At 52.2% G+C, this 13,551-nt stretch overlaps 2 protein-coding genes across 4 annotated transcripts in view; one reads left to right on the top strand and one right to left on the bottom strand.

Moving 5' to 3' along the window:
• Positions 1–2,937: 2,937 nt before the first annotated feature.
• On the top strand, positions 2,938–5,076 carry rasl11b (RAS-like, family 11, member B). The gene is made up of 4 exons (XM_057038624.1): positions 2,938–3,241; positions 3,329–3,385; positions 3,479–3,555; positions 3,958–5,076. The coding sequence occupies exons 1-4, from the start codon at positions 3,127–3,129 to the stop codon at positions 4,453–4,455; spliced, it is 747 nt and encodes a 248-aa protein (XP_056894604.1). The 5' UTR covers positions 2,938–3,126; the 3' UTR covers positions 4,456–5,076.
• A 471-nt stretch (positions 5,077–5,547) lies between these two features.
• The window catches only part of scfd2 (sec1 family domain containing 2), a 59,335-nt gene continuing 51,331 nt past the window's right edge, over positions 5,548–13,551 (bottom strand). For 2 of the 3 annotated variants that reach the window (XM_057038603.1, XM_057038602.1), the window contains 4 exons: positions 13,251–13,396; positions 9,646–9,780; positions 7,359–7,478; positions 5,548–5,964 (listed from right to left, as the gene is read on the bottom strand). In XM_057038603.1, the coding sequence (XP_056894583.1) occupies positions 5,872–5,964; positions 7,359–7,478; positions 9,646–9,780; positions 13,251–13,396 (494 nt within the window). In that variant the 3' untranslated portion in view covers positions 5,548–5,871. The remainder of the gene's footprint in view (positions 5,965–7,358; positions 7,479–9,645; positions 9,781–13,250; positions 13,397–13,551) is intronic. The other variant, XM_057038604.1, reaches the window with a different exon arrangement.

Below are 13,551 nucleotides of genomic sequence, written 5' to 3' on the forward strand. Positions count from 1 at the left end.
TCTGTCCTCAGTCTGCCTGCGGCAGAGCTGCGTCTCATTTATAAATTTATACCGTTCAGATGTACCCATGCGACGTCCCGGCCTTCCATTTTTATCCAAAGATAAAGAATTTCCCCGCTGTGTTTACATCTTTTTCAAATTTCTGATGATAACACTTTAACTTTCCTCCCCCAAATGTCACATAAACACACTGAATCACGCGCTGCTGTGGCCACGGCCTGTTTTTCCCAAACACAGGAACGGATGTTATTTACAGCCCGTTACGCTGTTTTGCACGTGAGAAGAGTGAGACGCAAGATAATCCCATGGTGTAAAGTCTTACCGAAAACCAGTAGCCACGGCCACATGCACACCAGACGAAAAGCCCCCCCCCCCCCAAAGCTACAACACCTAGCTGTCGCCTCTGTGCACGCCGCCACGCACGTTGACACATATAAACGAGGACTGCCACGTGTGTGTCAATCTGCTGTAATGAGAGAGGAAGCGTAGATCATCTGTGGAACGTGGACGTGGCGGGGCGGCGGTGGCGTTGGGGGGTGGCGAAATGAGACTGAGCTATTTTCCAGTGTGTTTTGGGGGTAATTGGCTGCGACTAAATGGGGCTGCTTGGCTGTAAAGGCTTGAGCTGGAATTCCTTTAGTGGGAGGGGAGGAGCTGTGGAGGGTTGTGTGTGTGTGTGCTATTGTTATTCAGACCACTGCAATAATGCTCACAGCCCCAATAACCCCCCCCCCCCCACCAACCACACACACAACGACTGTTGACATTTAGAGGTATGCAAACGAAGGAACATGCCGAATGTTTTACATTTCAATCAGAAATAAAACAGTCGCTCTTCTGTTGTGTTCGTGGGGGACGAGAGCTGCCGCTCTTACGGACGCCAGGGTCAGGAAGGGTTCCGACCGACCGGCGTGAATTTGCCCGTCAGTGATGCTCCAGCTGTGTCGATACTGGATGCCACCGACGGAGGTTCGACGGTCTCTTGTTTTTGAGGTTTCAGGGACGTTTGGAGGTTTTCAGAGATGCATAATTGTCCTCTAATCATCACTCTTGTGTGATGATTAAAGGCTGTGAGGATGATAAGCATCAGTCTTGATAGTGAGAAAGATTCGACCGCGATTTGCATCATCAACCCCTGAGGGTTCTGCTCCAAACGCCCCCCCATTTCGCTGATATCTGAGTGTCCTTTGAAGGGACCAAGGCCTGGGGTGGAGGGGCAAAGACGCCTCCCCTCCAGCCCCACTGGTGAAGGCGGAGGCCTCCTCGGGAAATCAGTCCTCACCTACGTGTCAGCAAGGACATCCTTCTGGGAACATGTCCTGATGTCACCTGCCTCTTGCAGCGTTCCCAACCCCCCACTTAATCTGCTACATATTCCTCTGTTTGCTCCCTAATGCTAGTCCCCCCCCCCCCCCCCCCATACACCCGTGGTTGACCCTGTGTGTCGCTCACCTGTGGGTGCTGCTATTAAATCAGGTCTTTTTCTGACCGGTTGGAGTCAAATTTGCTTTGACTCTGAGCCGTTGTCACTTTCCTGCAGAGCTCAAAACATCCCCACACACACCTTCCTGAAGGACGCTGTTTTTACACACAAAACAAGTGACTGATGTCGCACTCGAAAGCTGATTTGACTTCCGGCATGAGTCACACCCTCTCAAAACAACCTGGAAACACCTACGCAGCGTTCTCCTGTGACCCGCCATCATTAGATCCCAGCTAGAGGAGGAAAAAACAACCAGTCTGGTGCTACAACACGCTGCAGCGTTACAAGTCATCAAATGTACTCATGAGTACCTGGAGGGGGAAAAAAGCACATCCCAAAATCCCTGAGGACTGGCTGCAGCCACTTCGGCTCAGAAATCATCCATTTCATATTTCAGCGCAGCGGCTTGTCATCAGCTGCCTTATCAAAAATACATACCAGAGTGTAACGGATGCCAAAATACCTCAGGAGCAAGTGAAAGACGAGCGGGCCAGGCACACAGGGGTGGGATGGAGGTGGAGTGGGGGGGTGGGGGTGGAGGCTGACACAAAGAGATGATGCAGGTCGAATCGGGCTGATTTCATTTGCAATGTAAAACACAAGCAGGTGTTTGATTGTGCCGGTTGTGTGTTTTAGAGAGACTTCATGAATGCTTGCATGAGTTCTTTGGAGGTATGTGAGATGGGGAGGGGGGGTTTGCTCGTCCAGCATCAGCAGCCGTTTACCCCCCAAGTGTGAGTGATTCCCAAGCGTGGAGGCATGCCTCGACAGGTTACCCACTGCAACAGTGCAACAACACTGGGAGGATCCAGCTACATCCTAAACTTCCACAGAAGCTGAAGCTGAGTGCAACATGTCACAGTGCAACTTCCTTTTTGGGGCAAACGATATGCTTTAACTCAGCTACACGCATTAAATAACTAATAATTTTTGAAGAGCCAGAGACAGATCATCTAAACTGCAAAGATATTCTCAAATTTCTCTAAATCAGATGCTTTATCCCTGCCTTTAATCACCTTCTACAGAGTAAATGTGGAACTAATCACCCACATTATGACAATTTTCAATATATTATGGATAACACATTTACGTGTGTACCTAAAATGTGCTTTCAGAGTGACTGGTTACCCGTGTTATTTAATTCCTGACTATAACATAGTTGAAAATAGTTGCACACCCCCCCGAGGATAGTGCAGATTGCATATTTTTGCTGCAAAATATGTTATTTCATGGTGTTATTTTATGACGAGCTATGAAGAGCTAGCAGCAGCAGAGCCACAATGGTCGTAAACAAAGGCTGTTTTGTGAGGAGCATCGGGGCTCTCACCTGTTGCAGCAGCTTTTGCTGCAATGCCCATATACCCACGTGTGGGCGGGGACACGGGGGAGGAGGGGGGAGGAGTAGCCAATCGGAAGCGAGCACGAGAGACGGCTATTTAAACCGCGTGCGGCTCGGAGCGTTCAGTGCGCCGCTGCTTCCTCGGTTTTTCTGCTGCTTCCTCGGGTTTTCCGCTGCCGGCTGAACCGCCTCCAGAACAGCCGCATCCAGCCTCTCCGGCAGACTTCCGTCGGGACCCTTTGGAGCAGAGAGATTCCCATCTTCTTTCCCCGGATTTGCTGATCGAAGCGGTGGACAGAAAAAAATGCGTCTCATCCACAACATGACGACGATCGCGGAGTGTCCCACGCCCGAAAACTCGCCCCTCGGCCGGGTCATCAAGATGGCTGTGATAGGGGCCAGCGGGGTCGGGAAAACAGGTAACACCCGGCGAGCTGTGGCTCTGGGGGGCTTTTCCTTCGTCCTCTGTGCCCTCGTTCGTTAACGCCAAAGTTTTTGTCTTGCAGCGCTGGTGGTGAGATTCCTGACGAGGCGCTTTATCGGAGATTATGAGAGAAACGCCGGTAAGTCTGATTAAAGAAGACAAACTGGAATAAAGTGGGAATTGTGGATGCCGATTTTGGATGGGTGTGAAACATCGTGCTGTTTCTGTGCAGGTAACCTCTATTCCAGAGAGGTCCAGGTCGATGGGGAGCAGGTGACCATCCAGGTTCAGGACACTCCTGGTGTGGAGGTGAGTTTTCTTTGGTTTTAAACTCCCTCAGATGACAGTTTATTTAGTCTGGAGCAGCTGAATTCGATGTAAAGATAATATAATCAAATTCGCAGAGTGGCGGTAATAAGAATCCACCCCCCCACCCTCCTTTTTTCCGGGCTTCCATCCAAACCCAAAGATGGATGTATATTTTCCTCTGAAGTAGAACCAGTCTGCGAGTCAGTCTGGCTGTGTAATCTTCCATTTAGACTAATGGATGTCTGGGACCAGAGTAAATGATACCCTGATCCAAACCTCACTGCTGCGTTCTGAGTAACCCTATAGCGGCCGTCTGTCTCCATCAGCATTCCCGTCATGACTAAAGAGCGCTCGGCACTCAAGGACGTTGCGTTTGTCTGACTCGCCTCCTTTTCTTCCCAGGTGACTGACAACGGCGTCGGGCTCCCCGACCACGTGAGCTGCTCCGTCCAGTGGGCCGACGCGGTGGTGCTGGTGTACTCTGTGACGGACCAGCGCAGCTTTGACCTGATCGACCAGCTGCACCAGCTGGTCACCCGCGCCGGCGGCGCCAACATGCCCGTGATCCTGCTGGCCAACAAGGTGGATCTGCTGCACCTGCGCCGGGTCGACTCTCAGCAGGGCCCCTCGCTGGCGGGGACGCTGGGCTGCTCCTTCTACGACGTGTCTGCCAGCGAGGATTACAACCAGGTGCACAGCGCTTTCCACAGGCTGTGCTGCCAGTTAGCCAAGCAGCAACCAGCACCGGCCTCCGCCCAGAACTCTGCCGGCGCCTCCGCCACCACGGAGAAGCGCCGCTCGCCTCTGATCCCGAGGCCCAAGTCTCCCAACATGCAGGACCTGAAGAGGCGCTTTAAACAGGCGCTGTCCGCCAAAGTCAGGACCGTCACCTCGGTGTGAGCGGGGGAGTGAACCCGGTCCGGAGGGACGCCACGCAGAGACGGCGTTGATACGAACGAGGGCGGACAAGAACCGCGCTTCTCCTGCAGTCCTGTGCAGGTCTGGAAGGAGACAGAAGCGAGCTGAGAACAGTCAGCGACCTGTTGACCTTTGCCCCGTGGCGGCTCTGTCCCGTCGGGTTGCGAGCGGGGACGTGACAAGTCGGCCCCCGAGGAAGCGGCGCCGCCGGGTCGACTGTTCCAGACTGTACAAATCAAAACTCTCCTGGGAACAGCAGCTTTCAAGGGCTAGCTTATTTTTAGCGCTGCTGCCCAGTGTAGCTGTTCTTTCTCCAGCCCGCTGCTCGGCCCCCGCTGACGGCCGGCGGGACGGCGGCTACCGGAACTGCGCAGCTGTGCGCCGCAACAACTGTACATAGGACAGGCGCTCTGTCGATACCTGCAATGTATTTTTGGAACCCACTGGAATCGTGCATGAGCGGAAGAGGGGGGGCAGGCAGGCTGAAATGTAGCATGTGGGGTTTATTTTGACTGATGCACTTTATGGCAAAAATACTTTGAGGGCCTGTTTGTTATTTATTTCTTTAAAACTCTGGTCACAATAAAGTGGTGATGAACCCAAGAGTCTGTGCTGCTCCATTTTCTTCTCCAGGGGAGGCTTTGGTGTCCTCGAACTCGAAATATTTCTGCTCTCAAATCCGCCCTAAACTAACATTTTTCAATCTTCCTAAACCACCAACGGGGCTGTAAAATCTGAGCCCGTGTGGAAATGAAGCAGAAGAGGTCCTGTTTGTATTCACCACCTCTGGGAATCCTAATCCAGTCCAATAAATCCTGCTGAGTCAGCGTTTATTTACATTACGAACTGTCTGGGTGACCTCGCCAAGACCATTCCCGTTGGAGGGGGTGGCGTGCGCGGCCCGTAGGCGTGAGCTCGTTAGCAGCCGCAGTGAAACCGCTTGTTAATTATTCCGCTCAGTTGTCACCACGCAATGTCACGAGGCGCTAACGGGAAGTGTGTATTCTCTCCCACGTCACACACACTTCGGCGGAGCTGCGGGGGAACGGCTACAACTGTGCGCAGGAACACAAGTGCAGTTGGGAAACGATTTTATTGTGTTTGGTGAGAGCGGCGCCTCAATTAAAAATGCCATCAAGCTTCTGCCGCCTTTGCTTTTTTTAACAGAGGGATCAGTAAGAACGGAGGTTTAGTTTCCCACAAAACATAAGCTGTCAAAAGCTAAAAATAACATCTTTACAGTTTAACTGGGGAATGTTCCAGATCTCCAATTCAACCTCTCCAGTCAGATGATCTCATCACCTCCAACGCCAGCACACCTGATGAGGTGCGGAGGCGTTTTTCCGGGAGCGTGTGTCGTCTCATGCGGGCATGTGCGCGGCTCCACGTGACAGCCGCTCAGACGCCGATATCAGGCGACAGTCTCGGGGTGGCGAAGAGCAGTTCAGCGATGTCGGTGGGCCGCAGCAGCCGGGTGGACAACACCAGCACCTGCAGAAACACACCCAGAAAATGTCCTCATAAAGATGCAGAAGCTGGGAGCTGTGGTGCCTGGTTGGTTACACAAGCAGGACCATCAGTTATCACCTTTTCAACACATCATGATGCTTCTAACATCATCTGGAGCTTCTAACATCATCTGGAGCTTCTAACATCATCTGGAGCTTAAGGAGAGATGTTTAATCGAATTTTTGTTCCATATGAGATGAGCTGCTGGTTTCAAGCATCAGGTCTGGCTATAAAATGGCCATTTTTAAAAACATCTTTCACTCCTCCCACGTGTTCTGTTACAAATCTAAAATAAAATACAAACTGATGCGGTCACTATTTTAATTTAATTGTCCCGCTGAGACCGTCTCTTATCGCCATTTGGGTTTCCACGTATCCGCCCTCGTGGTCGTCTGATGATCAGCGTAGCTCGTTTAGAAATTACAGATGTGTTGCGGCGTGATGGGGGCTGTAACGTTTCAAACTATCCTTCTTCTTTCAGCATCAAAATGGCTCCAGCCGGCCCCACCGGTACAGACGGGTGTAACGTTCTTATTTCTGCCTTATTTGTATAGAATGGAGCAAACGGCCGGAGCTTTCCTTGGAAGCTACCAAATCCAGGAATAGGAACCTTGGTATTAGCGCCGGCGCTCTGAATAAATGCTCCACTTCTGTGGAGTTGTATAACAGACCTGCTCTGTTTCCCTGCAGCCGTGTTGTTTTAACTCCAGGTCAGCACCTTGAACTTGGCGTGCGCCCTGTTTGTAGTGGCAGAGTCGGCGCATTTCAGAGGAGCTCGGAGCGAAGAGGCTGCAGCTGGACTCGCCGTCGCTCGCCGTCCGTCCGTCCGTCGGCTCGCCTGTTTACGCTGAACTGCACGCATCTGCTGGGGCTGGAGCATGTGCGGCCCAGCAGGTCGCGGCGCACGCACGCACGCACGCACGCACGCACGCACGCACGCACGCTTTCATCCAGGTCTTTCCTGATTACAGATGGAAGTCTTTGATGCCTGGGAGGCCTTTCATTGGGCCCGGCCGCCTCCCTGCAGCCTTTCATTAGGATGAAGCCACATCGCCCTGCCCTCCTCCGCTCGCGTGGAGACAACGGACGCGTCTGCATATGTAATCAGCACCTAAACCGCAAAAACAGACGTGGCGGCCGCGTGACCCCGCCGAGCTGGTGCGCGTAAAGGTCTCACCCTGACATCTAATCTGGACCAGCTGCACCTGAAACTGGCGTTTGTGTTTAATAATCCCTGAATGGGGCCCGTTAGTTTCATCTCTGTGATCCAGGAAGTGGATTTATACACACACACACCCGTCTCGACTCAACACGGCAGAATTAGGCAACACAAATTTAGCCTGCGCGCACGACAGCGGGGGAATAAATGGACACACCTGACTTCCTGGTTTGTGCGTGGAAACCGCCTCTTTGATGAGACGCAGCTCGGACGCCGTCACGCCCCCGACGAGGAAGACGAGGAGCAGAGGGTTGTCGCTGGGGTGAGGACGGGTCACCTGATGGGAGGACAGGACATTATGGGGAGTGCTGGTGATCATGTAATCACGTTACGGGACGTCTCATCGTTCCGTCGCCTGGTCTCGCGCTAAACAAGGTCGGTCCGTTCCCGCGGTGACAGCTTTCTGGTCACCCGCGGCTCCTGGCTTAATTGCACATTGTAAGCTAGTGCGTGTGCGACACACGGGTCAATGTGGCGCCGTGACCTTGTTCTGAGAACGTCTAACAGCCCTCAGGAGCACCACTCTGCATCACGTCGGAGCTCAGGTGTGAGCTGTAATCAACCCTCGGCCCATCATGCCTCTGAACACGAGATTTCCCTCAACAAAGCCCAGTATTCTTTGCACCTTTGTGATAAGACGGCTCGCATGTGGACGGGAACACGTGTCCCTCCACGCGCTCTTTCATACTGCATATTGCAGACACCCCCAGCGGTGATTGGCTGTTGGGGAGGAACAAACATTCAGTGTTATTGGCCGACGTGCTGCGTCCATCTGCCGCCCCTGAACGCTAACAACCGGAGCTGCAGGTGGCGGACACGAGGGGCGAGCGGCCGTCCATGTGAAGAGGAGGACGCGCACGGAGGGAGGCGTGTCTGCCATCGGTCAGCATGTGCCTCTTTCTCATATGTTTCCATCACCTCCTTCCCCGAGGACATTTATTTTATGGATAAGAGAAAACATCACGCTCTCAATCAAGCTTTCAGCATCTCGTTAACAACGTCTCAGACTATTGAGATGAGGAGTCAAATGCATGTTCTCCCTCCTGATTAAAGCTCTACAGGCTTTATTAGACGGGCTCTGGGCAGGTTGGGCTGCATAACAAATGCCTTTTAGTGGTGCGGGAGTGCTCTCACAGTGGAACATCCCCTCATATTCACTCAATACGTGAATTTAAAGTCATCTGAAAGCCACCGTTGGCGTTTCAGACAAGCTAGTGGAGGAACTGCGGCCCGATCCAGACGTCTGGGACAACACGGAACGCTGCCGCCGCCAAAACCAGACATCCGGCAGCAGGCAGACGGACGTGAGCCGCAGCAGCACGCTCCGGGTAGTTCAGGCAACCGTGTTGCCACTCGGATGCGATTTAAAACATCGAGCAGTCGGAACACAGTTACACAAGCGGGCTAATTCCCCCAGAGTGATCATCACATTAAACACAGCCAGATGTGGGATAATCATCCAGTACATATCATTACCCACACAGCCCAGAGACATGTGAGCTACAGCACACGGACGAAGAAAAGCATGTGGGCCAAAGATTAGCGTAAGCTAAATAACAGCCCTTTTACTCCTCTGCTAAACCCCCTGAAACACACACGAACGACAGAAGCATTAAAGGATCGATCAAGCTGCCACGGGACAGAAAACCCAGGTCTGTTTGCAACAGATCCGTCTGCACCGCGTTAGAGGGCCCAACGTGGTCTGAGGGAACCCGCTGACTTCAGTCCAGCTGACGGAGATGTTCCACGGGATCAGCGCGAGTGTGAGTTTCCATCGGCAGCAGAGTCAAAAGAGTAAAGTGGAGCCGCTAAACAGTGTCTGCTGGAACTGGTGAGAGAAGGTGAAGGATGAAGCTTGTCACCAGTGGACCTGCGGAGCAGAACCAGACCAGGGAGGAGCTGTTTCCACACGAGTCTCCTGATCCTCCTCAATCTTTACAACCTTCTGCTGTTTAATGAGTTTTCAGCAGGCATTGCCAAACCGCTCATTGTTGCTAATAGCTGCAGGCAACCTCGCGCATATTTAGCACCTCGTAACAACACATTATCAATGTAGACGACCCCACGTAGCTTATTTACAGAGTGATGACCAGGGTCCTGCAGGCACAGGCTGGTGAGGAGCGTGTAAAAAGGAGAATGGCTGCGCCCGGGGCTGCCAGCACAACCTCCCCCATCTGATCAGACACATTCACAGGTCAGCAAATGTGCAAACATATGGTGACTCGTGTGTCACCGGGATCCCGACAGGGAAACTGGGTTGGTTTTCTGCAAACTCATGCTTTCTCATGCATTCCTATAATGCTAACATTATAGGAAACCCTGACGGAGCTGCTGCCGGGGCGACGCAGCGGCTCCCGCACGGCAAACTTTCCCCGGGCAGACACACGTCCGCCAGCGTTTAAGGGTTTCCCGTTTAACGTCAAGGAGGGGCGGCCTCGTCTGACCTTCATGAACATGCTGAAGCCGGTTTTGAGCAGGTCCGTCAGGCCACCGGACATGTACTCGATGTCGGGGCATTCGGGCCTGTCGGGGTGGAACACTTCCTCCAGAACCTGCCGGAGGAAAGGACGGTAGGTCGCCTGCAGAAACACACACACACACCACACACACACACACACGTATTCTTAATACTCATGGAAACTCAAATCAAACGTTAATGTGTCTGTTTATTATAACAATGTTGTATAGCATTAGAAAACAAAAATACACACTGTCAGAAGCACAAACACGTGTGTGTGTGTGTGTGTGTGTGTGTATCTGAGTGTTTAGCCCCAGCCTGTCTGTCTGGACAGACGCAGGAGTCAGAGACGGCCGAGTTCTAAACAGGTCTGATTGTCACTTCAGGGGAGACGCGCTTAAACGCGCCTGTAATCAGGACGGTCCAAAAGTGCGTCCACGCTGTCGCTGATCGGGACAAACGGCAGCATCTGACAAGTGTGTGACTGTGGCAACAACAACAACAACCGATTGTATTTAGATGTATTTATAAGCTGAGGGAGGAAACAATCCTAAATTCAGCTTCATTCGAGTGATGCTGGGTCAGACGCACTCCTCTGCCACACGCTTTTGGTCTCAGGGTCTTTCACCGGAAAAATATTTCAGTGTGTTTTTGCTACATCTGACGTCGCTCTGCTAAATATCCTAATATCTTCTGAAGAAAAGTCAACACAGGCCCAGCAGCCCAGAAGAGAACAGGCCTTTTTATAAAACCAGGGATCAAAAACTCTGTTTTTCCTCGCTGTTGGAATGATGTTTGAACAGATAAGACGAAGCCAGGGCTGCGTTGAGTACTCACAATAATCCTAAAATAGGAAAGCCTCAAGCTCCTCATATATTTTACAGGAGGACATGTGTGTGTAAGCAGGAAACCCATCAGGACATTTGGCAGACTTGTGATGAATCAGGCCTTAAACCCCCCCACACACATATGCTCACGTTTCCAGGTGTTCCTCTCATCTCAATATGGTGTCTGCATGGATCATTCTTCACTGCCTACGCCCCTCAGCCTCCCACTCCTCGCACCCAATCAGGCCCAGCCAATATCCCACAGCAGCGGAATTATATCCGCCAGCATTTATTTCTGTGGTGACTTGGGCTCAGCCTGCGCAAACTCTCCTGGGAGCAAACACGTTAACGATTCAGCTCAGGCCAGAATAAACTGCACTGCAAATGCGCAAGCAGAAGAGCTACAGGTGTAAACAACCACCCGTTCTCCATTTACATCTGCTGTCCAAAAGCCACTCGAGTGACCCTGTTCAATCACATCGCCTACGAAAGAAAAACAGCAGGAAAATCAGTCATTCCGTAACACTGGCGTGTCTGAAGTCTTATCCATGGATCAACGCATTAAGGCTCTAAATTTTAGAGTCTAAAACAACGTGCCGATGGTGTCGGAGCAACCCAGAAGGAACAGAAATGGAATGCTGAAAAACAGCGTGGCTAACATCCCGTGCTATGCATCTCATTAGCATGCCTTAAAAACACGTGGCTAAAGGCTAATCGGCAAAAGGGCAGCATGTTTTTCCCATCCAGAAGTTAGAAGATAGTTCAGCCCAACAGTGTGTTCCTCTGTTTGCTGACAGGGTTCCATGTTCCTCTTCTGAAAGAGAACAAAAACCCATCACTGTCACAGATAAAGAGCCTGAACCTGCCAGGAAACCTCAGCGGACGCAGGGAGACGCCGAGACATTCTTACAAATGCACAATGACATCATTACTCAACTCGAGGGATCATTTCTCTTGAGATGAAAGGGTGGAGGGGATCGACTGAATGATTGAGTGATTTACAGACTTAGTTAAGGAGTGGGGTTTAACCCCTCTCTGCATCTTAGAAACGTGATCTCTAACTGACATTCTTGCTAGCATGGGCGTACAGGCGCTATCTGAAGATTCCTTTGAGATTACAGCGGCCTGACAATATGGATTACAGTAATCCATCCTTCAGATGACAAAATTCCTGGACTCGTTTCCCTGCGTCCTTTTGAGAGCGACTGTTTTGTCTGCCTGAGAGCGAGCCTTTAGCCGGCATCGGCAGATCTACCACCAGAGCCTGGCCGAGGTCTCTGATGCCTCTCAGACAGGATGAGTCATTTCCTCGCTACAATCGTCTGTCGCCGCTTACATAACTTTCTTTGTCCCGTTGCTTCTAAAATCCTCAGAGATTTCTAAAAACGGCGCTGCCATCCTGCTGTTGCTCCGACTTCCCACCAGGGATTTTCTGCGGAGGGGAGCCGGTGGTCTCCAGCAGCGCGTGGCGAGGCATGTGTTGGGATAATGTGCGGCTCTTATGGACCTTTACGGCACATCCATGTGACAGTGGTGGGCAGCAAAGGAACCAGGAACGCCCAGGACATGAGAGAGTTCATTGGTGGTCAGGTGGAAACAGCTGGGAGAGAATATGGAGCTGTCACGCTGCTGTTCACGGGGCTGCGCACGGCCACTTGACATCAGAACCTGAAGCACTTTGCTCCTTCCTGTATTCACCTCTATGCAGAGCACACAGGTGCCCTCCCAGAGGCTGCGTCCAAAACCCTCCAACAACTCCTCCAGCCCACCCGGGCAGGATTTTTTCCGCTGTTGGCCAGAAACACAAGACCAGGGTCACCTGTGACCAAGACCAGGGTCACCTGTGACCAAGACCAGGGTCACCCGTGACCAAGACCAGGGTCACCCGTGACCAAGACCAGGGTCACCGTGACCAAGACCAGGGTCACCTGTGACCAAGACCAGGGTCACCCGTGCCTCCTAGAACAACCCCATTTTGGCCGGTGATGGTTTCCTCCTTTAAATACCTGGGACTCTGGAAGGACAGAAACCTGTCCATCACTTTTAGGATCAGACTTAAAAGCTTCCTCTTTGAAAAAGCTTATTATCCCTGATCTGTGGTCCCCCCCTCTCCTCTCCTCTCCTCTCCTCTCCTCTCCTCCTCTCCTCTCCTCTCCTCTCCTCTCCTCTCCTCTCCTCCCCTCCCTTCCTCTCCTCTCTCTATCCAGCCCCCCATCAGCAGGAGGGTCCCCCTACATGAGCTTGGTCCTGCTCAAGGTTTCTTCCTGTTAAGGGGGAGTTTTTCCTGCCACTGTTGCTTGTTGGGGGTCAGGCCCTGGGATTCTGGAAAGCGCCTTGAAACAATTCTGATTGTAACAGACACTATATAAATAGAGATTGATTCATTGATTGATTGATTGACTGAGCACCCCCCCCCCCACACACACACACATAACACTGGCTCTTCTTCACTCCCTCTCCTCAAACCCCAGTGACAGACTCCTAAAGTGCCTCCTGCTGCCGCTGCTGTGATGTAACGCTGCTGTTCCCCAGTAACAGCGGAGGACGGCAGCGGTGCAGCTCCGCTCACAGAAAGCGAGGGAGCGAGAAACGGAAGCGCTCACAGCGTGACGCAGGCAGGAGGCTCCAAAGCGCCAAGGCCAGAATTCTAAACCACGTTCCACAGACGCCTGTAAAAACGCAGCCGCGTGTGACCCCTCAGTTGTGAGAGAAGATGTTGAAACTGGGCGTCATCCGTGTGTGTGTGTGTGTGTGTGTGTCAGACCTGGTGAACGCCGTCGCTGGCGGTGTAGACGGAGCGCAGCTGCTTCAGGTGGTCTCTGGTCTGGCTCAGCCCTCGCAGGGTCTCAAAGAGCCCTTCAGCAGCAGCGTGGGCCTGCTCCATGGTCAGCTGCTCTGGCGTGTCACAGCCTGGCAACACACACACACACACACACACACACACACACACACACACACACACACACACACACACACACATTCTTCTGTCAAGGAATGTCAGAGGTTGTGTCTCCAGAATGTGACGGCTTATTCAACAGGTGATTCACAACCAACCGGAAACGTTC

The sequence above is a fragment of the Takifugu flavidus genome, chromosome 7, assembly GCF_003711565.1.
Source record: "Takifugu flavidus isolate HTHZ2018 chromosome 7, ASM371156v2, whole genome shotgun sequence".
In the NCBI taxonomy this organism is placed as follows: Eukaryota; Metazoa; Chordata; class Actinopteri; order Tetraodontiformes; family Tetraodontidae; genus Takifugu; species Takifugu flavidus.

Coding starts and splice junctions, on each gene's coding strand:
- rasl11b (XM_057038624.1), top strand. CDS start 3,127: ATGCGTCTCATCCACAACATGACGACGATCGCGGAGTGTCCCACGCCC. Junction 3,242..3,328: donor CAGCGGGGTCGGGAAAACAG/GTAACACCCGGC, acceptor TTTGTCTTGCAG/CGCTGGTGGTGAGATTCCTG. Junction 3,556..3,957: donor AGGACACTCCTGGTGTGGAG/GTGAGTTTTCTT, acceptor TTTTCTTCCCAG/GTGACTGACAACGGCGTCGG.